The sequence below is a fragment of the Delphinus delphis genome, chromosome 20 (genome assembly GCF_949987515.2).
Source record: "Delphinus delphis chromosome 20, mDelDel1.2, whole genome shotgun sequence".
Classification (NCBI taxonomy): Eukaryota; Metazoa; Chordata; class Mammalia; order Artiodactyla; family Delphinidae; genus Delphinus; species Delphinus delphis.
This window is the reverse complement of record NC_082702.1, coordinates 22739791-22765120: the sequence shown is the minus strand read 5'-3', so window position 1 is coordinate 22765120 and position 25330 is coordinate 22739791. Positions and strand designations below refer to the sequence as shown.

The window sequence follows — 25330 nt, the reverse complement described above, 5'->3', positions numbered from 1 at the left end:
TACGCGAGACTTGGAGGGCCAATCTAGGAGCTGCCTGCAGCGTCCGAAGGCGGAGCTAGAGGGGGCGGGGCTTGGAGGGGCTGCAGAGTCACCTGACCGCGGGAGGCTCCGCGCGGGGTGGGTGCTGTTAGCTGCAGGCTTAGGGGAATCGCCATGGTGAGTGCTGAGGGGCCGCGGGCCCCGGGCCGACCCTTCTCCCAGCACCTGCTCACTCCCACCGCCTTGGAGCCTTGCAGGAGGAGTCGGGGCCCCGCAGCCGGGTCGGGGCTAATACCAGCCCGGGTTGGCCTGCGGGGTGGGCGACAGGCCGGGGAAGGCCGCAGGCGGGGCGATCCGGGCTCGGGTGGGCGGGGGTGCTTGGCCGCGGCCGTTACTCTTTGAGGAGGTGTCTCCGCCCATTAGCTCTGGGGGTCCGTGAGGGACTGCGGCCCCTCTGAGTGGAGTCGGCCACCGCCCGCCTTGATGGGATCCAGAGTGCCGGGTCTGGGCGTCTGGCTGGAACGGGAGCGTGGGGAGGGCCTGAGGCTCAGAGGTGGCGTTGGGATCCGCCCAGAGGCTGCTCCCTTGCTGGCGGTTCCACCTTTGTGCCTGGTAGTGCTTTCTTATCCCTTCCTTGTGCAAGAAATACCTTCCGGAGGGGCCTTAATGGTGCCCGGGCCTTCTTCGGCCTCATAGCCCCCTTCGATTGCAGTGTGTGTCAGAATTCTAGGGACTCGCTTACGTGAATTTCCTGGAAGGACTCATGCTCTCTGATATCTACTAATTCTGAGAGACGGAAAGGAGACTGCTTGTTTCCTTTAACACTTGTTCGTTGGGCGTCCTGGCTCTCTTACTGACCTCCCCATTGATGAAATCCAAGTGTTTTACTTCCTGGAAGTAGGCATACTCCTTAGCGCCTCTCCGTGCTGGCAGCAAATCGTGATGTGGCTGTTGGCTGGTGAACTTGAACTTCCTCAAAGTGTGAATCCTTGTGTCTAGTTTCCACAAAGGCAAGTTGTCACTTGCATTTTATTAGCGTTTGACATAGTCTGCACAGTATGAATAATGTTTTTGGATGTTGGTGTACAGTATGTCAGTTTTATCTCACTATTTACTTTACGTAGACAGGCTTCTGAAAACCTGTAAGCCTGGAAACAGGGGTCGCTTTAAATGTGTTAATGCCAGAAAGCAGAATGTTTGACATATATTACTTTCATATAATATGATGCCATACAAGGTGATTTTGCTTATTTCTCAGAATTTTTAGTTGGGAATTGATATGAGAACGGTGCAAAAATTAAACTAGGATATCTCTGTTTCTCAACGTTTATGGATTGACATTTATAGTGTTTTGTAATCAAAGCAGTTACTTGAGGATCTACTATACATCCAGATTCTGTGCTTGATGAACCAGTTTGGAGCAGTGAGCCAGACACAGTGAGCCAGTCCTGTTCTCATGAATTTTATTGGGAAAGAAAACTTGAGTAGCAGTCTTGTCACAGCCACTGTCTCTGTGACTTGGGCAAGTCACTCAATCTTCTTTGAGTCTCCTTTTTGCATCTGAAAACAAATGTTGCCTCTTTGGCCCTTCCCAATCCTAAAATTCTAGGATCCAGTTCAATTCATCATGCATCTTGTGTGCCTTCTATGTCATGGACTGTGCTGGGCAATGGGAACATAGTCCTTGCTTTCAAAGAACTTAAGGGTCTAGCAGGGAAGTCTTGCTTGTGGCACTTAATGGAATACAGTCTGAGGATCGCTTTGCTAGCACTGTCAACTCAGTGTTGTGGGGCCCTGGAGGGAGAGACGGTTCTGCCTGAGGAGCTTGGGAAAGACTACAGGAAGTAAATGTTAACTTTGATTCTGAGGAAGGTGAGCAGAAATTCCCCAGGTGGAGAAGAAAGCGTATTGCTAGTAGATAAAGCTGGGAGAAGTGAATGCTCATGGTGTGTGCCATCATAGGATTCCTGGGGCAATTTATTGGTAAATTAAGGTGGAGACACTTTGGTATTAAAATACATGTTTGGACGTTCCCATCCCTTCATCATCCTTAGTTCTCCCTACTTCAATTGCTATTTTGTGTCTTATCATCATTTTTAAAATAGTACTTTCATTAACATAATGAAATTCTGTATCTTTGAGAGACTGGTTATTTTCACTTTACAGTTGCTTTGCATTGCGTTGTTAGATTACATCCGTAGCATGAGTGGAGAGATTGACAAATAAGTTTCTAGGATCGTTGGAGATAATTGCTGATGTCCAAGGGGGATATAATAATAATGGTAACACTTATGTGAAGTGCTTATTACTAAGTGCTAAGCACTTTTCAAGCTTTATCTGTGTCACTTCACTTATTACTCATAACAGTGATGTAAGTACTCTTATTAACCTTGTTTGCTACAAGAGGAAGTGAAAGCACATTGTTTGAATGGAGAATAGTTTTATAAGTGATATGTTCATAGTGACCTTTGTTCTCTCTGCACCTTTTTGAAAAAATAAATTTATTTATTTAATTTTGGCTGCGTTGGGTCTTCATTGCTGCACACGGGCTTTTTCTAGTTGCGGCGAGGGGGGCTACTCTTTGTTGTGGTGCATGGGCTTCTCATTATGTGGCTTCTTTTGTTGCAGAGCATGGACTCTAGGCGCGCGGGCTTCAGTAGTTTGTGGCCCATGGGCTTAGTTGCTCCGCGGCATGTGGGATCTTCCTGGACCAGGGCTCGAACCGTCCCTGCATTGGCAGGCAGCTTCTTAACCACTGCACCACCTCTCTGCACCTTTTAACTGTGTAGACTTGGGAGGGCTGTTCGGCTTGAGTCTCACGCTAAAATGGGCCTGATCACAAATGTTAATTTGATTTTGACTCTGTAGTGTTTCCATTTTTCTCTGATGCATGTAGCTGCTATGTACAGGGTCATTTGTAAACGGAGAACCACTTTCATGAGTGAGGAATCATTGGTTACCTGGCTTGTGTTTAATGAGAGCGTGTTCGCGTTATACCTGACACTACTCGCAATGTGACACTTCCCAGGAAGGGCATCTAGATGCTCCTTTAGAATAGCCATTTGGGGACTTCCCTGGTGGTGCAGTGGTGAAGAATCCGCCTGCCAATGCAGGGGGCACGGGTTCAAGCCCTGGTATGGGAAGATTCCACATGCCACAGAGCAACTAAGCCCGTGTGGCACAACTACTGAGCCCATGTGCCACAACTACTGAAACCCGCGCACGTAGAGCCCGTGCTCCGCAACAAGAGAAGCCACCGCAAAGAGAAGCCCGTGCACTGCAACGAAGAGTAGCCCCTGCTCGTCACAACTAGAGAAAGCCCACACACAGCAATGAAGACCCAATGAAGCCAAATAAATAAATAAGTAGACTAGAATAGCCGTTTGTATAATAACTACATTGTCTTACAAGTAATATGTAAAATACATTAATATAGCTTTATCTCTTCATTTGTAGCCTACTAATAAGTCTGTAATTTTCTACATTGTGTATATATATGTTTCTATTAATTTTAATCCCCATTGATAAAAAATAGAAAAATTTTGCCAATTTGTTTTCAGATTACTGAATCTGGTCATTTCTATACAAGTATTTTTGAATTGCTTGTAATCTCTTTTTTTTTTTTTGAAGTCAAATCACCCTTTATTCTTCTATTCTGCACTTCATGCACTTGGTGCTCGGTAGGTTGAATCAAAAATGATTTTCTTTTTTTTTTTTAACATCTTTATTGGGGTATAATTGCTTTACAATGGTGTGTTAGTTTCTGTTTTATAACAAAGTGAATCAGTTATACATATACATATGTTCCCATATCTCTTCCCTCTTGCGTCTCCCTCCCTCCCACCCTCCCTATCCCACCCCTCCAGGCGGTCAGAAAGCACCGAGCTAATATCCCTGTGCCATGCAGCTGCTTCCCAGTAGCTATCTACCTTACGTTTGTTAGTGTATATATGTCCACGCCTCTCAATTGCCCTGTCACAGCTCACCCTTCCCCCTCCCCATATCCTCAAGTCCGTTCTCCAGTAGGTCTGTGTCTTTATTCCTGTCTTACCCCTAGGTTCTTCATGACATTTTTTTTTCCTTAAATTCCATATATATGTGTTAGCATACGGTATTTGTCTTTTTCTTTCTGACTTACTTCACTCTGTATGACAGACTCTAGGTCTATCCACCTCATTACAGATAGCTCAATTTCGTTTCTTTTTATGGCTGAGTAATATTCCATTGTATATATGTGCTACATCTTCTTTATCCATTCATCCGATGATGGGCACTTAGGTTGTTTCCATCTCCGGGCTATTGTAAATAGAGCTGCAATGAACATTTTGGTACATGACTCTTTTTGAATTTTAGTTTTCTCAGGGTATATGCCCAGTAGTGGGATTGCTGGGTCATATGGCAGTTCTATTTGTAGTTTTTTAAGGAACCTCCATACTGTTCTCCATAGTGGATGAACCAATTCACATTCCCACCAGCAGTGCAGGAGTGTTCCCTTTTCTCCACACCCTCTCCAGCATTTATTCTAGACTTTTTGATGATGGCCATTCTGACTGGTGTGAGATGATATCTCATTGTAGTTTTGATCTGCATTTCTCTAATGATTAATGATGTTGAGCATTCTTTCATGTGTTTGTTGGCAGTCTGTATATCTTCTTTGGAGAAATGTCTATTTAGGTCTTCTGCCCATTTTTGGATTGGGTTGTTTGTTTTTTTGTTATTGAGCTGCATGAGCTGCTTGTAAATTTTGGAAATTAATCCTTTGTCAGTTGCTTCATTTGCAAATATTTTCTCCCATTCTGAGGGTTGTCTTTTGGTCTTGTTTATGGTTTCCTTTGCTGTGCAAAAGCTTTGAAGTTTCATTAGGACCCATTTGTTTATTTTTGTTTTTATTTGCATTTCTCTAGGAGGTGGGTCAAAAAGGATCTTGCTGTGATTTATGTCATAGAGTGTTCTGCCTATGTTTTTCTCTAAGAGTTTGATAGTTTCTGGCCTTACATTTAGGTCTTTAATCCATTTTGAGCTTATTTTTGTGAATGGTGTTAGAGAGTGACCTAATCTCATACTTTTACATGTACCTGTCCAGTTTTCCCAGCACCACTTATTGAAGAGGCTGTCCTTTCTACACTGTACATTCCTGCCACCTTTATCAAAGATAAGGTGTCCATATGTGCATGGGTTTATCTCTGGGCTTTCTATCCTGTTCCATTGATCTATCTTTCTGTTTTTGTGCCAGTACCATACTGTCTTGATTACTGTAGCTTTGTAGTATAGTCTAAAGTCAGGGAGCCTGATTCCTCCAGCTCTGTATTTCGTTCTCAAGATTGCTTTGGCTATTCGGGGTCTTTTGTGTTTCCATACAAATTGTGAAATTTTTTGTTCTAGTTCTGTGAAAAATGCCAGTGGTAGTTTGATAGGGATTGCATTGAATCTATAGATTGCTTTGGGTAGTAAGAGTCATTTTCACAATGTTGATTCTTCCAATTCAAGAACATGGTATATCTCTCCATCTAGTTGTATCATCTTTAATTTCTTTCATCAGTGTGTTATAATTTTCTGCATACAGGTCTTTTGTGTCCTTAGGTAGGTTTATTCCTAGATATTTTCTTTTTGTTGCAGTGGTAAATGAGAGTGTTTTCTGGATTTCACTTTCAGATTTTTCATCATTAGTATATAGGAATGCCAGAGATTTCTGTGCATTAATTTTGTATCCTGCTACTTTACCAAATTCATTGATTAGCTCTAGTAGTTTTCTGGTAGCATCTTTAGGATTCTCTATGTATAGTATCATGTCATCTGCAAACAGTGACAGCTTTACTTCTTTTCTGATTTGGATTCCTTTTATTTCCTTTTCTTCTCTGATTGCTGTGGCTAAAACTTCCAAAACTGTGTTGAATAAGAGTGGTGAGAGTGGGCAACCTTCCTGATCTTAGTGGAAATGCTTTCAGTTTTTCACCATTGAGGATGATGTTGGCTGTGGGCTTGTCATATATGGCCTTTATTATGTTGAGGAAAGTTCCCTCTATGCCTACTTTCTGCAGGGTTTTTATCATAAATGGGTGTTGAATTTTGTCAAAAGCTTTCTCTGCATCTATTGAGATGATCATATGGTTTTTCTCTTTCAATGTGTTAATATGGTTTATCACATTGATAGATTTGCTTATATTGAAGAATCCTTGCATTCCTGGAATAAACCCCACTTGATCATGGTGTATGATCCTTTTAATGTGCTGTTGGATTCTGTTTACTACTGTTTTGTTGAGGATTTTTGCATCTATGTTCATCAGTGATATTGGCCTGTAGTTTTCTTTCTTTGTGACATCCTTGTCTGGTTTTGGTATCAAGGTGATGGTGGCCTCGTAGAAGGAATTTGGGAGTGTTCCTCCCTCTGCTATATTTTGGAAGAGTTTGAGAAGGATAGGTGTTAGCTCTTCTCTAAATGTTTGATAGAATTCGCCTGTGAAGCCATCTGGTCCTGGTCTTTTGTCTGTTGGAAGATTTTTAATCACAGTTTCAATTTCAGTGCTTGTGATTGGTCTGTTCATATTTTCTGTTTCTTCCTGATTCAGTCTTGGCAGTTTGTGCATTTCTAAGAATTTGTCCATTTCTTCCAGATTGTCCATTTTATTGGCATAGAGTTGCTTGTAGAAATCTCTCATGATCTTTTGTATTTCTGCAGTGTCAGTTGTTACTTCTTTTTCATTTCTAATTCTATTGATTTGAATCTTCTCCTTTCTTTTCTTGATGAGTCTGGCTAATGGTTTATCTATTTTGTTAATCTTCTCAAAGAACCAGCTTTTAGTTTTATTGATCTTTGCTATTGTTCCCTTCATTTCTTTTTCATTTATTTCTGATCTGATTTTTATGAGTTTTTTCCTTCTGCTAACTTTGGGGTTTTTTTGTTCTTCTTCCTCTAATTGCTTTAGGTGCAAGGTTAGGTTGTTTATTCGAGATGTTTCCTGCTTCTTAAGGTGGGTTGTATTGCTATAAACTTCCCTCATAGAACTGGTTTTGCTGCATCCCATAGGTTTTGGGTCGTTGTGTCTCCATTGTCATTTGTTTCTAGGTATTTTTAAATTTCCTCTTTGATTTCTTCAGTGATCACTTCGTTATTAAGTAGTGTATTGTTTAGCCTCCATGTTTTTGTATTTTTTACAGATCTTTTCCTGTAATTGATATCTAGTCTCATGGCTTTGTGTTCGGAAAAGATACTTGAAACAATTTCAGTTTTCTTAAATTTACCAAGGCTTGATTTGTGACCCAAGATATGATCTATCCTGGAGAATGTTCCAGGAGCACTTGAGAAAAATGTGTATTCTGTTGTTTTTGGATGGAGTGTCCTATAAATATCAATTAAGTCCATCTTGTTTAATGTATCATTTAAAGCTTGTGTTTCCTTACTTATTTTCATTTTGGATGATCTGTCCATTGGTGAAAGTGGGGTGTTGAAGTCCCCTACTATGAATGTGTTACTGTCGATTTCCCCTTTTATGGCTGTTAGTTTTTGCCTTATGTATTGAGGTGCTCCTATGTTGGGTGCATAAATATTTACAATTGTTATATCTTCTTCTTGGATTGATCCCTTAATCATTATGTAGTGTCCTTCTTTGTCTCTTCTAATAGTCTTTATTTTAAAGTCTATTTTGTCTGATATGAGAATTGCTACTCCAGCTTTCTTTTGGTTTCCATTTGCATGGAATATCTTTTTCCATCCCCTCACTTTCAGTCTGTATGTGTCCCTAGATCTGAAGTGGGTCTCTTGTAGACAGCAAATATATGGGTCTTATTTTTGTATCCATTCAGCCAATCTGTGTCTTTTGGTGGGAGCATTTAGTCCATTTACATTTAAGGTAATTATTGATATGTATGTTCCTATTCCCGTTTTCTTAATTGTTTTGGGTGTGTTATTATAGGTCTTTTCCTTCTCTTGTGTTTCTTGTCTACAGAAGTTCCTTTAGCATTTGTTGTAAAGCTGGTTTGGTGGTGCTGAACTGTCTCAGTTTTTGCTTGTCTGTAAAGGTTTTAATTCTCCATCGAATCTGAATGAGATCCTTGCTGGGTAGAGTAATCTTGGTTGCAGGTTTTTCTCCTTCATCACTTTCAGTATGTCCTGCCACTCCCTTCTGGCTTGCAGAATTTCTGCTGAAAGATCAGCTGTTAACCTTATGGGGATTCCCTTGTGTGTTATTTGTTGTTTTTCCCTTGCTGCTTTTAATATGCTTTCTTTGTATTTAATTTTTGACAGTTTGATTAATATGTGTCTTGGCGTATTTCTCCTTGGATTTATCCTGTATGGGACTCTCTGTGCTTCCTGGACTTAACTATTTCCTTTCCCATATTAGGGAAGTTTTCAACTATAATCTCTTCAAATACTTTCTCAGTCCCTTTCTTTTTCTCTTCTTCTTCTGGAACCCCTATAATTTGAATGTTGGTGCGTTTAATGTTGTCCCAGAGGTCTCTGAGACTGTCCTCAGTTCTTTTCTTTCTTTTTTCTTTATTCTGCTCTGCAGTAGTTATTTCCACTATTTTATCTTCCAGGTCACTTATCCGTTCTTCTGCCTCAGTTATTCTGCTATTGATCCCATCTAGAGTATTTTTAATTTCACTTATTGTGTTGTTCATCGTTGCTTGTTTCATCTTTATTTCTTCTAGGTCCTTGTTAAATGTTTCTTGCATTTTGTCCATCCTATTTCCAAGATTTTGGATCATCTTTACTATCATTATTCTGAATTCTTTTTCAGGTAGACTGCCTATTTCCTCTTCATTTGTTAGGTCTGGTGCGTTTTTATCTTGCTCCTTCATCTGCTGTGTGTTTTTCTGTCTTCTCTTTTTGCTTATCTTACTGTGTTTGGTGTCTCCTTTTTTCAGGCTGCAGGTTCGTAGTTCCAGTTGTTTTTGATGTCTGTCTCCAGTGGCTAAGGTTGGTTCAGTGGGTTGTGTAGGCTTCCTGGTGGAGGGAACTAGTGCCTGTGTTGTGGTGGTTAAGGTTCGATCTTGTCTCTCTAGTGGGCAGGTCCATGTCTGGTGGTGTGTTTTGGGGTGTCTGTGGACTTATTATGATTTTAGGCAGCCTCTCTGCTAATGGGTGGGGTTGTGTTCCTGTTTTGCTAGTTGTTTGGCATAGGTTGTCCAGCACTGTAGCTTGCTGGTCGTTGAGTGAAGCTGGGTGCTGGTGTTAAGATGGAGGTCTCTTGGAGATTTTCGCTGTTTGATATTATGTGGAGCTGGGAGGTCTCTTGTTGACCAGTGTCCTGAAGTTGGCTCTCCCACCTCAGAGGTAGAGCCCTGACTCCTGGCAGGAGCAGCAAGAGCCTTTCATCCACACGGCTCAGAATAAAAGGGAGAAAAAGTAGAGAGAATTAGTAGAAGTAGGAAGAAAGAAAGAAAGAAAGGAGGGAAGGAAGGAAGGAAGAAAGAAAGAAAGAAGAAAAGAAGGCAAGAAGGAAAGAAAGGAGGGAGGGAGGGAGGAAGGAGGGAAGGAAGGAGGGAAGGAAGGAAAAAAGACAGAAAAGAAGATACAGTAAAATAAAGTATAATAAAGTTATTGAATTAAAAAATAATTATTTAGAAAAAAAAGGGGGACGGATAGAACCTTAGGACAAATGGTGGAAGCAAAGCTATACAGACAAGATCTTACACAGAAGCATACACATACACCCTCAAAAAAGAGGTAAAGGGGAAAAAATCATAAATCTTGCTCACAAAGTCCATCTCCTCAATTTGGGATGATTCGTTGTCTAAAGGAGGGAAGGAAGGAAGGAAGGAAGGAAAGAAAGAAAGAAGGTAAAGTATAATAGAGTTATTAAAATTAATTATTAAGAAAAACATTTTAAAAAAACCAAAACAATGGATGGATAGAACCCTAGGACAAATGGTGGAAGCAAAACTCTACAGACAAGATCTCACGCAGAAGCATACACATACACATTCACAAAAAGAGGAAAAGGGGAAAAAATCATAGATCTTGCTCTCGAAGTCCACCTCCTCAATTTGGGATGATTCGTTGTCTATTCATGTATTCCACAGATGCAGGGTACATCACGCTTATTGTGGAGCTTTAATCCACTGTTTCTGAGGCTGCTGGGAGAGATTTCCCTTTCTCTTTGTTCTCACAGCTCACAGGGACTCAGCTTTGGATTTGGCCCCACCTCTGCGTGTAGGTCGCTGGAGGGCGTCTGTTTTTTGCTCAGACAGGACGGGGTTAAAGGAGCTGCTGATTCGTGGGCTCTGGCGCACTCAGGCTGGGGGTGGGAGGGGCACGGCGTGCGGGGCGGGCCTGCGGCGGTAGAGGCCGCCTTGACGTTGCACCAGCCTGAGGCCCGCCGTGCGTTCTCCCTGGGAATTTGTCCCTGGATCCCGGGAACCTGGCAGTGGCGGGCTGCACAGTTTCCCTGGAAGAGTGGTGTGGATAGTGACCTGTGCTCGCACACAGGCCCCTTGGTGGCGGCAGCAGCAGCCTTAGCGTCTCCTGCCCGTCTCTGGGGTCCGTGCTTTTAGCTGCAGCTCGTGCCCATCTCTGGGGTTCGCGCTTTTAGCTGCGGCTTGCGCCCGTCTCTGGGGTTCGTGCTTTTAGCCGCGGCTGGCGCCCATCTCTGGAGTTCCTTTAAGCAGCACCCTTAAACCCCTCTCCTCGCGCACCAGGAAACAAAGAGGGAAGAAAAAGTCTCTTGCCTCTTCGGCAGGTGCAGACTTTTCCCCGGACTCCCTCCCGGCTAGCCGTGGTGCACTAACCCCTTCAGGCTGTGTTCAAGCCGCCAACCCCAGTCCTCTCCCTGCGATCCGACCGAAGCCCGAGCCTCAGCTTGCAGGCCCGCCCGCCCCGGCGGGTGAGCAGACAAGCCTCTCGGGCTGGTGAGTGCCGGTCGGCACCGATCCTCTGTGCGGGAATCTCGCCGCTTTGCCCTCCGCACCCTTGTTGCTGTGCTCTCCTCCGCGGCTTCGAAGCTCCCCCCTCTGCCTCCCGCAGTCTCCGCCCGCGAAGGGGCTTCCTACTGTGTGGAAACCTTTCCTCCTTCACAGCTCCCTCCCACTGGTGCAGGTGCCGTCCCTATTCTTTTGTCTCTGTTTTTTCTTTTTTTTCTTTTGCCCTACCCAGGTACATGGGGAGTTTCTTGCCTTTTGGGAGGTCTGAGGTCTTCTGCCAGCATTCAGTAGGTGTGCTGTAGGAGTTGTTCCACGTGTAGATGTATTTCTGGTGTATCTGTGGGGAGGAAGGTGATCTCTGCATCTTACTCTTCCGCCATCTTCCCAGCACCCCCCCCGCCTGTAATCTGTTTATAACCACAGTTTTATTTGCTGTATAATTATACACAATAGCCAAAAGGTAGAAGCAACCCAAATATCTATCAACAGACGAACAGATAAAGAAAATGGTATATACACATGATGAAGTATTTAGCCTTAAAAAGAAGGAAAATTTGACATATGCTACAGCATGGATGAGCCTTGAAGATATTATGCCAAGTGAAATAAGCTGGACACAAAAGGGCAATATTGTATTATTCCACTTATATGAGGTTAAACTCCTAGAGAGAAGTCAAACTCCTAGAGAAAAAAAGTAAAGTGGTGGTTGCCTGGAGTGCAAGTCGGGGGATGGGGAGTTACTGTTTAATGGGCACAGAATTTCCTTTTGGAAAGGTGAAAAAGTTCTGGAAATAGATGGTGGCATTGGCTGTAAAATGGTGTAAATGTGCTCAATACCGAACCGCACACTTAAAAATGGTTAAAATGGCAAATTTTATGTTATATATGTTTTACCACACTAAAAATTATAAAAATTTCCTGATGTATCACTACTTATCTCTAAGTTGGCCATCTGAATCTAGTGAAATCCATTGATTCTAATAATTGTTAAATCTATTGCATCCAGAGTTTAGAGCCAGAAAACCGAAACCATAGCTTGGTCTTCCTGAAGTTTTCAGATGGCTAGACCGTGATGAACAGTGAATTTCATGAAGTCAGAATCCTTAAATGCTGATGTTCTCCTTGCCAACATTTACGCTAATAGTTCTGTTGTATAAATTAGTGTTCAGTTTAAAAGATACATAGCTTTTTCTTTGAAATTTATGTATGCTTATGAAGAAGTATGGTCACAGGGAAACTCAATTTACTAGAGTTTGCCACAGGAAAAGATAGAGAGATGCTTGGCATTGCTTATTATTTAATTAATTTTTTTCCTCTTTCCAAAATTAGACCAAGAAAGTATTCTATTTTTATGAATGATTCTAGTTCAGAAGTGGGTTTTATGTGCTTTTTGTTAATCTCGAAATTAAGTGTTGTTTTGATTGTCTTTGATAATGGAGCAGACCAGATTTAACTTTAATGTTTATAAGTAAGTGCTTGCCTTCCATCTTCCTAGTTCATTGTGTAAGAGGCATTCTATCTCTAGTCATTTTTCTTTTTTATTAAGGTAGAATTTACATAAAATTGACTGACCATTTTAAAGCAAACAATTCAATGACATTTTGTACATTAACAGTGTTGTATGACTACCATCTCTGTCTAGTTTCAAAACATTTTTATCACCCGAAAAGGAAACCCTGTACTCATTAAGCAGTTACTCATCCACTCTCCCTCCTGGTAACCACCAGTCTGCTTTTTGTTTCTATGGATGATTTACCTATTCTGGATGCAAGCTTACTTCGTTTTATTGTGCTTTTGCTTTACTGCATTTTTTTTTTTTTTAACAAATTGAAGGTTTGTGGCAACCCTGCAGCTAGAAAGTCTTTTGGCGCCATTTTTCCAACAGCATTTGCTTACTTTGTGTCTTTGTGTCACATTTTGGTAATTCTTGGAATATTTCAAACTTTTTCATTATTATATTCTGGTGATTAGTGATCTTTGATATTACAATTGTAATTGTTGTGGGGTGACACAAACTGTGCCTATATGAATGGGCGAACTTAATTGATAAATGTGTGTATTCTGACTGCCCCCCGACTGGCTGTTCCCCGTTACTCTCCCTCTCCTTGAGCCTCCCTATTCCCTGAGATACAACAATATTGAAATTAGGCCAATTAATAGCCCTACAGTGGCCTCTAAGTGTTCAAGTGAAAGAAAGGGTTGCACGTTCTCACTGTAAATCAAAAGCTAGAAATGATTAAGCTCTGTGAGGAAGGCATGTCAAAAGCTCAGCCTCTTGCACCAGTTAGCCAAGCTGGGAATGGAAAGGAAAAGTTCTTGAAGGAAATTAAAAGTCCTACTCCAGTGAACACATGAATGATAAGAAGGCACAACAGCCTTATGGTTGATACGCAGAAAGTTTTAGTGGTCTGGATAGATGATCAGACCAGCCACCACATTTCCTTAAGCCAAAGCCTAATCCATAGCAAGGCCCTCTCTTCAGTTCTTTGAAGGCTTAGAGAGGTTAAGGAAACTGCAGAAGAAAAGTTTGAAGCTCGCAGAGCTTCATGAGGTTTATGGAAAGAAACCATTTCTGTACCATAAAAATGCAAGGTGAAGCTGCAAATGGTGATGTAGAAGCTGTAATAAGTTATCCAGAAGGTCTAGATAAGACAATTAATGATGGTGGCTACACTAAACAACAGATTTTCAATGTAGACAAAACTCTCACAGCTAGAGAGGAGAAGTCAACGTCTGGCTTCAAGAACAGGCTGACTCTCTTGTTAGGGGCTAATGCAGCTGATGGCTTTAAGTTGAAGCTGATGCTCATTTACCGTTCCTAAAATCCTAGGGTCCTTGTGAATTATGGGCCTGTGCCCATAAATGGAAAAACAAAGCTTGGATGACAACACATCAGTTTACAACATAATTTACTTAATGTTTTAAGCTCACTGTTGAGACCTAGTGCTCAGGAAAAAAGGATTCCTTCCAAAATATTAATGCTCATTGACAATGCACCTGGTCACCCAAGAGCTCTGATGGAGATGTACAGTGAGATTAATACTGTTTTCACGCCAGCTAACACAACATCCATTCTGTAGCCGACAGATCAAGGAGTTATTTTGAATTTCAAGTCTTGTTATTTAAGAAATATATTTCATAAGGCTATAGCTGCCATAGTTAGTGATTCCTTTGATGGATCTGGATAAAGTAAAGCCATTAAGAATATTTGTGATTCATGGGAAGAGATCAAAATATCAACATACACAGGAGTTTGGAGGAAGTTGATTCTAATCCTCATGGATGACCTTGATTGGTTTAAGACTTCAGTGGAGGAAGTAACTGAAGATGTGGTGGAAATAGCAAGAAAACTAGAATTAGAAGTAGAGCCTGAAAATGTACCTGAATTGCTGTAATCTCATGATCAAACTAACAGATGAGGAGTTGCTTCTTATGGATGAATAAAGAAAGTGGTTTCTGGAGATGGAATCTACTCCTGGCGAAGATACTGTGAAGATTGTTGAAATGACAATAAAGGAATTAGAATATTACATAAACTTAGTTGATAAAGCAGGGCAGGGTTTGAGAGAACTAACTCCAATTTTGAAAGAAGTTCTATTATGGGTAAAATGGTATCAAACAGCATTACATGCTACCGAGAAATCGTTCATGAAAGGAAGAGCCAGTCGCTGAGGCAGACTTCATTGTCTTATTTTAAGAAGTTGCCACGGCCACCCCAGCCTTCACCCTGATCAGTCAGTAGCATCAACATCAATGTAAGACCCTCCACCAGCATAAAGAAAATGACTGAAGGCTCAGATGATGGGTAGCAGTTTTTAGCAATAAGTTTTTTTTTTTCGGTATGTGGGCCTCTCACTGTTGTGGCCTCTCCTGTTGCGGAGCACAGGCTCCGGATGTGCAGGCAGGCTCAGTGGCTGTGGCTCACGGGCCTAGCCGCTCCGTGGCATGTGGGATCTTCCCGGACCGGGGCATGAACCCGTGTCCCCTGCATCGTCAGGCGGACTCTCAACCACTGCGCCACCAGGGAAGCCCCAATAAGTTATTTTTAAATTAAGGTGTGTACATTGTTTACTTAGACATAATGCTATCGCACACTTAATAGACTACAGTACAGTGTAAACATAACTTTTGTACATACTATGAAACCAAAAAGTTTGTGTGACTCACTTTATTGCAATATTTGCTTTATTGCTGTGGTCTGGAACTGAACATGCAATATCTCTGAGGTATGCCTGTATTTCATATCAGTGGAGTCATACAATATGTGGTCTTCCGTGTCTGGTTTCTTTCACTTAGCATAATGTTTTCTAGGTTAGTTCACGTAGCATGTATCAATACTTCACTCCTTATGATTGAGTAATATTCCTTATATGTATATAACACAATTTGTTTATCCACTCATCTGTTGATCCTTTAGTCATTTTTTATTAAAAACATAATCTAAAACCAGCTTATTCATTCGTACAGTGAACATTTATGAAGCATCCATTATGTGTCAGGCAATGTGTTGGGTCCCAAGGATGTAAAAATGGCCATCATTTATAATTATAATGTGATACCTGCTGTAGTAGAGGTGTAACACAGTGTTTATACAACATAAGGGGTGGAGTGGTTAACACTGCTTGACAGGTGGATCTAATTCATCTTGCAAGCAGATTTTTCTGATGGCAAAGAGAAGATTATATAGATGTACTTCGTTCATTATAACTGTAGATCTCCATATTTGAAATGATAAGGTAGGTATTTGAGGAGAGTACACTTTATGGTGTTCTACTACAGGTCACTGACAATAATTTTAGCTATTTTATTTCTAAGCTGTTTAGTCCCTCGTTATATATTACCTAAGGGGATAAGTGTTCTCATAAACTAGTTCCTTGGTCTGCCTAAGAATAGACTAAGGTGCAGATGAGAGGCTTTTAGAGATTTGGGTTAGACTATACTTACCACCCCAGATTGGTTATGTTCCAGTTGAATTCAGAGTGTATTAGCAGAACATAGGCAGCCATAAACTACCACCTTATATTTCTTTGAAGCCAACCTGCTAGAGGAATGTTGAGTCAGTTTCTGAGAAGAAGAAATTCTCTGTACATATTACTTTTCTCCTTCAGCAATCTTATGCTGTTAACTTCAGTGATGACACAGCTCTCTGTTCAGTTGTCAAAAATTGATAAATTAGTTTGAGATGTAGAACTGGAATGAGTCTTATATGAAAGCCTTGGAAATATAAAGTATGGTGGGAAATATAGAAAGAACAGATTTACTAGAAGAGAGTGCTAATGAGACATTAATGGGAGGTTTTTAAAAAAATTTTTCAGCCTACAACACAGCAGTCACCTCAGGATGAGCAGGAAAAGCTCTTGGATGAAGCCATACAGGCTGTGAAGGTCCAGTCATTCCAGATGAAGAGATGCCTGGTAAGAAGGACAATTGCAGTCTATGTATTCCTAAGAACACATATGCAGTGTTCTCTAAAGTTGTATAGCACTACTGCTTCTGGTAAATCTAATCTTCAGTCCCACTTCCCTCAAGCACTGCTTGGAGCAGTTTCAACAGATAGCCCTGTTGAAATATTTACTTACCATTATATTTATGTTTTGAGATTGTCTGTCTTCCCTACCAGAATGTAAGCTCCATGAGGACAAGAGACCCTGACTCCTATTTACACGTCACTATATTATCACCATACCCTATCTCACCTGAATTACTAGCCTCATTAGTTCTGTACCTCAGAACTGAGGAGTACTTGACATATAATCGTTGCTTAATAAATATTGGTTGAACAAATGGATTTAAATGCTTTCAACTTGAATTATTCAGCTTTTCCCCCCATCTTGAAGGATTTTATTTCTGTCCTTAATAGATACATTTTTTTCAGGAACTACCTTAAAAATTAGACCTATTTATATATTTTCATATTCTGAAAGGGTAGGAGATTATCTGTGTAGAAACTATAAATTCTCTGGATTAAAATTTAAGAAATGGAACCAAATAGGCTGGTACTTCAAGTTGTAAGTTGCTGTGTTGATGATGATAATAATATCTTGCCTTTGTAAAGTGTCTTAGAGTTTCTAAAGCTTAGTAATATGCTCTTTTAACCAACTGTATCTACTGTATTGCTTTTCTCGCAAACCAATTTGTAAAAACAAAACTCTTGGAATGGAGAAAATGGGTGAGCATGGAGCTTGCTATTGCTTGCCTCTGTCTCTTTCTGTGTATGAATAGTGTTTCCTGTATCTAAAGGAATTGTCTGCATTTATGTGTTAAGTGGGACACATGGACATTGTGAGGAGGAAAGCATAATTAAAGGAGTAGTCATTCCAGACATCTCTGAAGAGTATTTAACCTATGACCAAACCATTGTCAGAATAGTATCTTGCTTCAAAAGGATCAGTATGCCAGTTTTCTTTATTGCAGGTAAAATATGAATTGGTGGAGTTACAGTTTCAGTGTTGCTAGGGGTTGTAAAGATGAGTTATTGCCAGGAAGCTTGCAGCCCTAGATAAATTAGATTTGGTAAGCTTTGCAGCCCTGGTGAGGAACTATGTTTCTTATTCTTTTCAGTAAAGAGAAGGCAGGGTGAAACTAAACTTGATTTTTATGCGATTAAAATACTTTAGGTGCTGTATACTTATAAAACTGTGTAACAGATCCTTGGTGAAAGTTTATATAACCAAGTTAAATGTTTATTTAAATTAAGCATTCTCACCAATTCTCTTGGTATTTCTGTAGGACAAAAACAAGCTTATGGATGCTCTGAAACATGCTTCTAATATGCTTGGTGAACTTCGGACTTCTATGTTATCACCAAAGAGCTACTATGAACTTTGTATCTTTTGAATGCTGAAGAATGAACATTTTGATCATACTTTTTTCTCGATAAGGCCATATTTTTGTTTGTTCCTTAAGTTTTTCTGAAGTTGTGTTATTGTCTTAACCAAATAGTACTCCTTCTCCATGCAAATGTGCTCAGTGAGAAAAAGAAAAACTTAGTATCAGAAACCCTTTTTCTATGCTTAAATTTCAAGTGGGTTGTTGTTACATCTCAATTTTCAGACTCTCATGAAGGTTATTGAAAATATTAGACAATTGGTTCTTTTTGTTTGTTTGTTTTTTAATTTGTTTTGGGCTGTGCTGGGTCTTCGTTGCTGTGCGCGGACTTTCTCTATTTGCGGCGAGTGGGGGCTACTCTTCGTTGCGGTGCGCAGGCTCCTCATTGCAGTGGCTTCTCTTGTTGCGTAGCACAGGCTCTAGGCTTGCGGGCTTCAGTAGTTGTAGCACACTGGCTCAGTAGTTGTAGCACACTGGCTCAGTAGTTGTGGCTCGCAGGCTCTAGAGCACAGGCTCAGTAGTTGTGGCGCACAGGCTTAGTTCCTCCGTGGCATGTGGGATCTTCCCGGACCAGGACTCAAACCCGTGTCCCCTGTTTTGGCAGGCGGATTCTTAACTACTGCGCCACCAGAGAAGTCCCTAGGCAGTTGGTTCTTTAATGCTAAGATTTTGTCATGCAGGACTCTGAAATGGAAAGGAAATCAATGCTTTGCCATTTCAAAACCCTTTAGTAGTCTGACAGGCAATCTTGTTTTTGTTGCCTTGCTTTACCAGACATCTTTTAAAACCCTCATTTTAAAGTAGGGAAAGCCCAGAAGAAATTCTGTCTTTACTTAATTTAAAAATGCTCTCATACATGACTAACGTTTAAGAAATTTGCCCAATATGGTAGTTCCCTGGTGGCCTAGTGATTACGATTCTAGGTTTTTCACTGCCATGGCCCAGTTTCAGTCCCTCGTTGGGGAACTAAGATCCCACAAGCTGCGTGGTGTGGCCAAAAAATAAATAAATAAATAAAATAAAGAAATGGCAATATCAAAAAAAAGAAAAACAGAAATTTGCCCAATAATTTAATGACTCCAACAAGTTGCAGAGTATTGCTTAGGTTGACTTAGCTTTGAATCCTTAATGATAATTAAAAGATATGGCTATTTCTGATGAACTGCACTACTTGGAAGTTTACCTGACAGATGAGTTTGCTAAAGGAAGAAAAGTGGCAGATCTCTATGAACTTGTACAGTATGCTGGAAACATTATCCCAAGGCTGTAAGTTATTAAGACTGTGAGGGCTTTTATATCTGCATTTCCCACTTTATGTTATATCCTTTAAAATCAGCAGCTTTTTTAAACCAAGTTTAAGGTTATTTAATTTCTTAACGAATAGAGGTTAACATTCCGATAGTGATTAAGGTTTTAGAGTATAATTAGTTTTACTTTTTATAGATTATTGAGGAACTTTGGAAATAGGAAAAATGGACATATTTTATTTAATTTCTTGACTACTAGAAAAATTAATATAATGACAATTATAAGAGACCTAATGTGTTTAAAGGTGATGATATATATATAAAAATGGAGGGGTGTCAGTAAACAGTTATATTTTAAATCAAACGATATTTTCTTCATTGTGCAGGAGAAAACCTGCTCCCTGTCTTGTTTTTTTAATGTTTGTATATGCTATGTTTGAATATAATCAAATTCTTGACTTGAGTATTTTATATTTCTAATCTAATGTTGCCTCATAATTCTTCTAGTTATCTGTTGATCACAGTTGGAGTTGTATATGTCAAGTCATTTCCTCAATCCAGGAAAGATATTTTGAAAGATTTGGTAGAAATGTGCCGAGGTGTGCAGCACCCTTTGAGAGGCCTGTTTCTTCGAAATTATCTACTTCAGTGTACCAGAAACATCTTACCTGATGAAGGAGAGCCAACAGAGTAAGTGCTTTTCTTTCTTGATTTAATTGTAGTATTTTTTTGTTGTAAAACATACAAAAAGTATAGAAAAGTATATAGAAGGAAATAAATAATCAATAATTCTCCTGCCCAGAGTCAGCCACTGGTAGCATTTTTTTTCTTTTTTTTTTTCCGGTACACGGGCCTCTCACTGTTGTGGCCTCTCCCGTTGCGGAGCACAGTCTCTGGATGCGCAGGCTCAGCGGCCATGGCTCACGGGCCCAGCCGCTCCGCGGCATGTGGGATCTTCCCGGACCAGGCCACGAACCCATATCCCCTGCATCGGCAGGCGGACTCTCAACCACTGTGCCACCAGGGAATCCCCACTGGTAGCATTTTGTGTATAGATTTCCTTTGAGACACAGAACTCCTCAGTATATGTGATGTGATACAAAATGTACTGTTATGAAAATTATGTGTGGATTATTAGTACCTGCTTTTTTCATGCAACATAATTGAGAGCATATTTTTCATTCCATTAGATATTCTTTGAAAATGTGACTTTTTAAATGAGTTACATTTTGAAAATGGTATTTGTGATAAAATAATGAAATATGCTTAACTTTTTCTATGAGCTAGCCAGTTTTCATATTGTTTCTTGAATGTCTGTCAGTTTTTATAATTTGTCAACTTCTAGTTACCCCAGAGTATTAGTGATTTCAGTTATCTGTGCACACAAATTAGATATTAACTCCAAAACAGAAAGCAAAAAGCCATTCAGAGAGAGCCCTATCTCTTATGTGAGCAGTATTCCAGCATCCGAGTCCATTGTGCTTTTATCCCACAAAAAGGGTAGATGGTCAGCCTGCTGTGGTCTCATCCAACTGGGTGAACTATTCATGAGACACGTTCCCTTGATTGAGGAACTTAATTCCCTTTTTTTTAAAGTTTATTCATTTATTTCTAATGTGTATATTTTAGTGGTTTTTAGTATATCTGCATCATTTCCTTTTCAAAAGAAAAACTTTAATAAAAATTTAACCAATGCACAAGACAAAAAGTTTAAATGGTATAGAAAATATAAAAATTTAACGATGTAGAGAAGATGGTGAGGTTATTTGCTTTATTATGATTTGACTCAGTTTTGAGCATTTAATTAGGCAATAAGCAAAAAATTTTGAAAACTCCTAAGTTCACCATCTTAGGAGATGTAAAAATAAGGAGGAAATACTTGGTATCTTCCCTTGCAGAGCTTACAAAGCTTATACTCCAATTGAAAACATAAAATATTCAACAATAAAATGATGAGATAACAGTGACACTTGTGTCAACTTTTTTAGGCCTTTTGAATTAATGGAATACAATTCCAAGAACATGTTTAGTTGGCCCAGGAAAGGGAGTGGTGGGGGAAGCGTTTTGTCCCTTTACACTTGAACTGTGTCCTCTCCCTGATATTTTTTTCTCTTGAGTCTGTTCCCTTTGAAATTGAGCACTGAGCCAGTGAGGTTGAAAGTGTCTTTCATAAAGCATTTGGTGTATTAAAGAGGTAAGAAGGAAATGCACAAAGAAGAGGAATAGTAGTAATTTTTCCTATAATTTAAATACAGTATATAAAGATTTTTCCATTTCTTTGCAGTGAAGAAACAACTGGTGATATCAGTGATTCCATGGATTTTGTACTACTCAACTTTGCAGAAATGAACAAGCTCTGGGTTCGAATGCAGCATCAGGGACATAGCCGAGATAGAGAAAAAAGAGAACGAGAAAGACAAGAACTAAGGATTTTAGTGGGAACAAATTTGGTGCGCCTCAGTCAGTTGGAAGGTGTAAATGTGGAACGTTATAAACAGGTTTATATCTTTTTACTTCTCATCTTTTCTTATGTCGTGAGATGTAAATTGAAGTCTGATTTTTAAAATTGAAATATTTTTAAAAATAATGTTACACTGAAAACCATTGACAATCAAAGAAGACTTAAATAAACTAAAAGATATATATTTTGAGTCTGTGCTTGTGGATTGGAAGACTCAATATTATCAAGATATCAATTTTCTCTAAATTGAGATTTAGTATATTTTAACTATAGATTTACTCTAAAGCTACAATAAGATAATCTGGTATTAGTGAAAGGGATAAACACATACATCAGTGGAGAATAAATCAGGAATTAGCAAACCTTTTCTGTAAAGGACCAGATAGTACATATTTTTTGGTTTTGTAAGCCATATAGTTTGCAGCTACTAAATTCTGCCAATGTAGTGCAAAAGCAGGGAAATACAATGAGGAAACAATTTACAAAAATGGGCATTAAACTAGGTTTGCTGACCCCTAGAAGAGATGATCCAGAACAGACCCACATGTATATAATCAACTATTGTTGATAAGGGTGCAAAGGCAACCTTTTCAACAAGTGATTCTGCAACAATTGGACATCTGTATGCAAACAAAGCCTCTGAACTGCAACCCATTTTCATGTAGAGAAACTAAAAAAAAATGATCAAAGTCATAAGTGTGAAATTTGCAACTATGAAACTTTTAGAAGAAAACACAAAGGAAATCTTTGTAACCTTGAATTACATAAAGCTTTCCTAGGACACAAAAAGGACAAACCATAAAAGAAAAAAAACTGATGACATGGACTTTGGCTTTTATGAAATAGCAACCCAGAATTTTTAATTTAAAAATTCTGTAAAATTTCAAAGTTTAGTCTAGAAATGATGTGTATGTCAGAAAAATCTAAAATATGACTTTTAAACTAATAGCTCAAATGTGTTATTAGAGGAGTTACTTAGGATTTTGAAAATAATTTTTTAACTCCTAAAAATTTTTCTCTTCTCTTTTCAGATTGTTTTGACTGGCATATTGGAGCAAGTTGTGAATTGCAGGGATGCTTTGGCTCAAGAATATCTCATGGAGTGTATTATTCAGGTAGGTGAGAACATTTCAGGGTATTAAAGAACTCATTTTATATTTCATTAATTTTCATTGTTTTGGAAAAAAATCTTGATTGAAGAGGAATTAAGGTTTCCTGAATAAATCCCTTTCTCCTATTAATGTAACAACTTGGTCTTTGTATTAATGTCTTTTTCTCCCAAAAATGTAGAAAAGATTAACATCCAAGTTTTCTAGGTATCGTTAGTTTTAGTTTAATTGTAGCTGTACTTTGGAATTGGTTCAAGATGGCAGAGAAGGGCTTGCGCTCACTCCCTTTTGCGAGAGCACCAGAATCACAACTCACTGCTGAACAATCATTGACAGGAAGCCACTGGAACTCACCAAAAAATATACCCCACATCCAAAGACTCCTGCTGCAATGAGACAGTAGGAGGGCACAATCACGATAAAATCAATCCCGTAACCACTGGGTGGGCGACTCACAAACTGGAGAACAATTATACCTCAAAAGTCCACCCACTGGAGTGAAGGTTCTGAGCCCCACCTCAGGCTTCCCAACCTGGGGGTCTGCCAAAGTGAGGAGAAATCCCCAGAGAATCAGACTTTGAAGGCCAGTGGGGTTTGATTGCAGGACTTTGACAGGAATGGGGGGAACAGAGACTGTACTCTCGGAGGGCACACACAAAGTAGTGTGTGCACCAGGACCAAGGGGGAAGGAGCAGACACCACAGGAGACTGAACCAGACCTACCTGATAGTGTTGGAGGGTCTCCTACAGAGGCAGGGGGCGGCTGTGGCTCACTGCGGGGACAAGGACACTGGCAACAGAAGTTCTGGGAGTTACTTCTTGGCGTGAGTCCTCCCAGAGTCTGCCATTAGCCCCACCAAAGAGCCTTGTAGGCTCCAGTGTTGGATTGCCTCAGGCAAAACAACCAACAGGGAGGGAACCCAGCCTCACCCATCAGCAGACAAGCATATTAAACTTTTCCTGAGCTCTGCCTACCAGAGCAACACCCAGCTTTACCCACCATTAGTCCCTCCCAACAGGAAGCTTGCACAAGCCTCTTAGCCTCATCCACCAGAGGGCAGACAGCAGAAGCAAGAAGAACTACAGGCTTGCAGCCTGCTGAATGAAAACCACAATCGCAGAAAGATAGACAAAATGAAAAGGCAGAGGACTATGTCCCAGATGAAGGAACAAGATAAAACCCTGGAAAAACAACTAAATGAAGTGGAGATAGGCAACCTTCCAGAAAAAGAATTCCGAATAATGATACTGAAGATGATCCAGGACCTCGGAAAAAGAGTGGAGGCAAAGATTGAGAAGATGCAAGAAATGTTTAACAAATACATAGAAGAATTAATGAACAAACAAACAGATGAACAATACAATAACTGAAATGAAAAATACACTAGAAGAAATCAATAGCAGAATAACTGAGGTAGAGAAGAATGGTTAAGTGACCTGGAAGAAGGAATGGTAGAAATCATTGCGGCAACAGAGAATAAAGAAAAAAGAATGAAAAGAAATGAAAACAGCCTAAGAGAACTCTGGGACAACATTCAACGCACCAACATTGGCATTATAGGAGTCCCAGAAGGAGAAGAGAGAAAGAAAGGACCCAAGAAAATATTTGAAGAGATTGTAGTCGAAAGCTTCCCTAACATGGGAAAGAAAATAGCCACCCAAGTCCAGGAAGCACAGTGAGTCCCAGGCAAGATAAACCCAAGGAGAAACACACTGAGATGCATAGTAATCAAATTGACAAAGATAAGGACAAAGAAAAATTATTAAAAGCAACAAGGGAAAAATGACAAGTAACATACAAGGGAACTCCCATAAAGTTAACAGCTGATTTCTCAGCAGAAACTCTGCAAGCCAGAAGGGAATGGCATGATATATTTAAAGTGATGAAAGGGAAGAACCTACAACACAGAATACTCTACCCAGCAAGGATGTCATTCAGATTTGATGGAGAAATCAAAAGCTTTACAAACAAGCAAAAGCTAAGAGAACTCAGCACCACCAAACCAGCTCTACAACAAATGCTAAAGAAACTTCTCTAAGTGGGAAACACAAGAGTAGAAAGGACCTACAAAAACAAACCCAAAACAATTAAGAAAATGGTAATAGGAACATATATATCAATAATTACCTTAAATGTAAATGGGTTAAATGCTCCAACCAAAAGACGCAGACTGGCTGAATGGATACAAAAACAAGACCCTTATATATGCTGTCTACAAGAGATCCACTTCAGACCTAGCAACATGTACAGACTGAAAGGAGGGGATCGAAAAAGATATTCCATGCAAATGGAAATCAAAAGAAACTGGAGTAGCAATACTCATATCAGATAAGATAGATTTTAAAATAAAGACTGTTACAAGAGATAAGGAAGGACACTACGTTAATGATCAAAGGATCAATCCAAGAAGAAAACATAACAATTATAAATATTTATGCACCCAACATAGGAGTACCTCAATACATAAGGCAAATGCTAACAGTGATAAAAGGGGAAATCAACAGTAACACAGTAATACTGGTGGACTTTAACACCTCACTTACACCAATAGAGAGTTCATCCAGACAGAAAATAAATAATAAACACAAGCTTTAAGTGACACAATAGACCAGATAGACTTAATTGATTTTTATAGGACATTCTACCCAAAAGTGGAAGAATAGACTTTTGTCTCAAGTACACACGGAACGTTCTCCAGAATAGATCACATCTTGGGTCAAAAATCAAGCCTTGGGAAATTTAAGAAAACTGAAATTGTATCAAGTATCTTTACTGACCACAACGCTATGAGATTAGAAATCAACTACAGGAAAAAAAAACCTATAAAACACACAAACACATGGAG

General features: G+C 39.8%; 1 protein-coding gene across 1 annotated transcript in view; it reads left to right on the top strand.

The window, feature by feature from the left end:
* Nucleotides 1-97: 97 nt before the first annotated feature.
* Nucleotides 98-25330, top strand: part of VPS35 (VPS35 retromer complex component) — a 41454-nt gene continuing 16221 nt past the window's right edge. The window contains exons 1-7 of the mRNA XM_060000804.1: nt 98-156; nt 16155-16253; nt 17569-17665; nt 18810-18933; nt 19422-19604; nt 21199-21412; nt 22407-22490. Of these exons, the coding sequence (XP_059856787.1) occupies nt 154-156; nt 16155-16253; nt 17569-17665; nt 18810-18933; nt 19422-19604; nt 21199-21412; nt 22407-22490 (804 nt within the window). The 5' untranslated portion in view covers nt 98-153. The remainder of the gene's footprint in view (nt 157-16154; nt 16254-17568; nt 17666-18809; nt 18934-19421; nt 19605-21198; nt 21413-22406; nt 22491-25330) is intronic.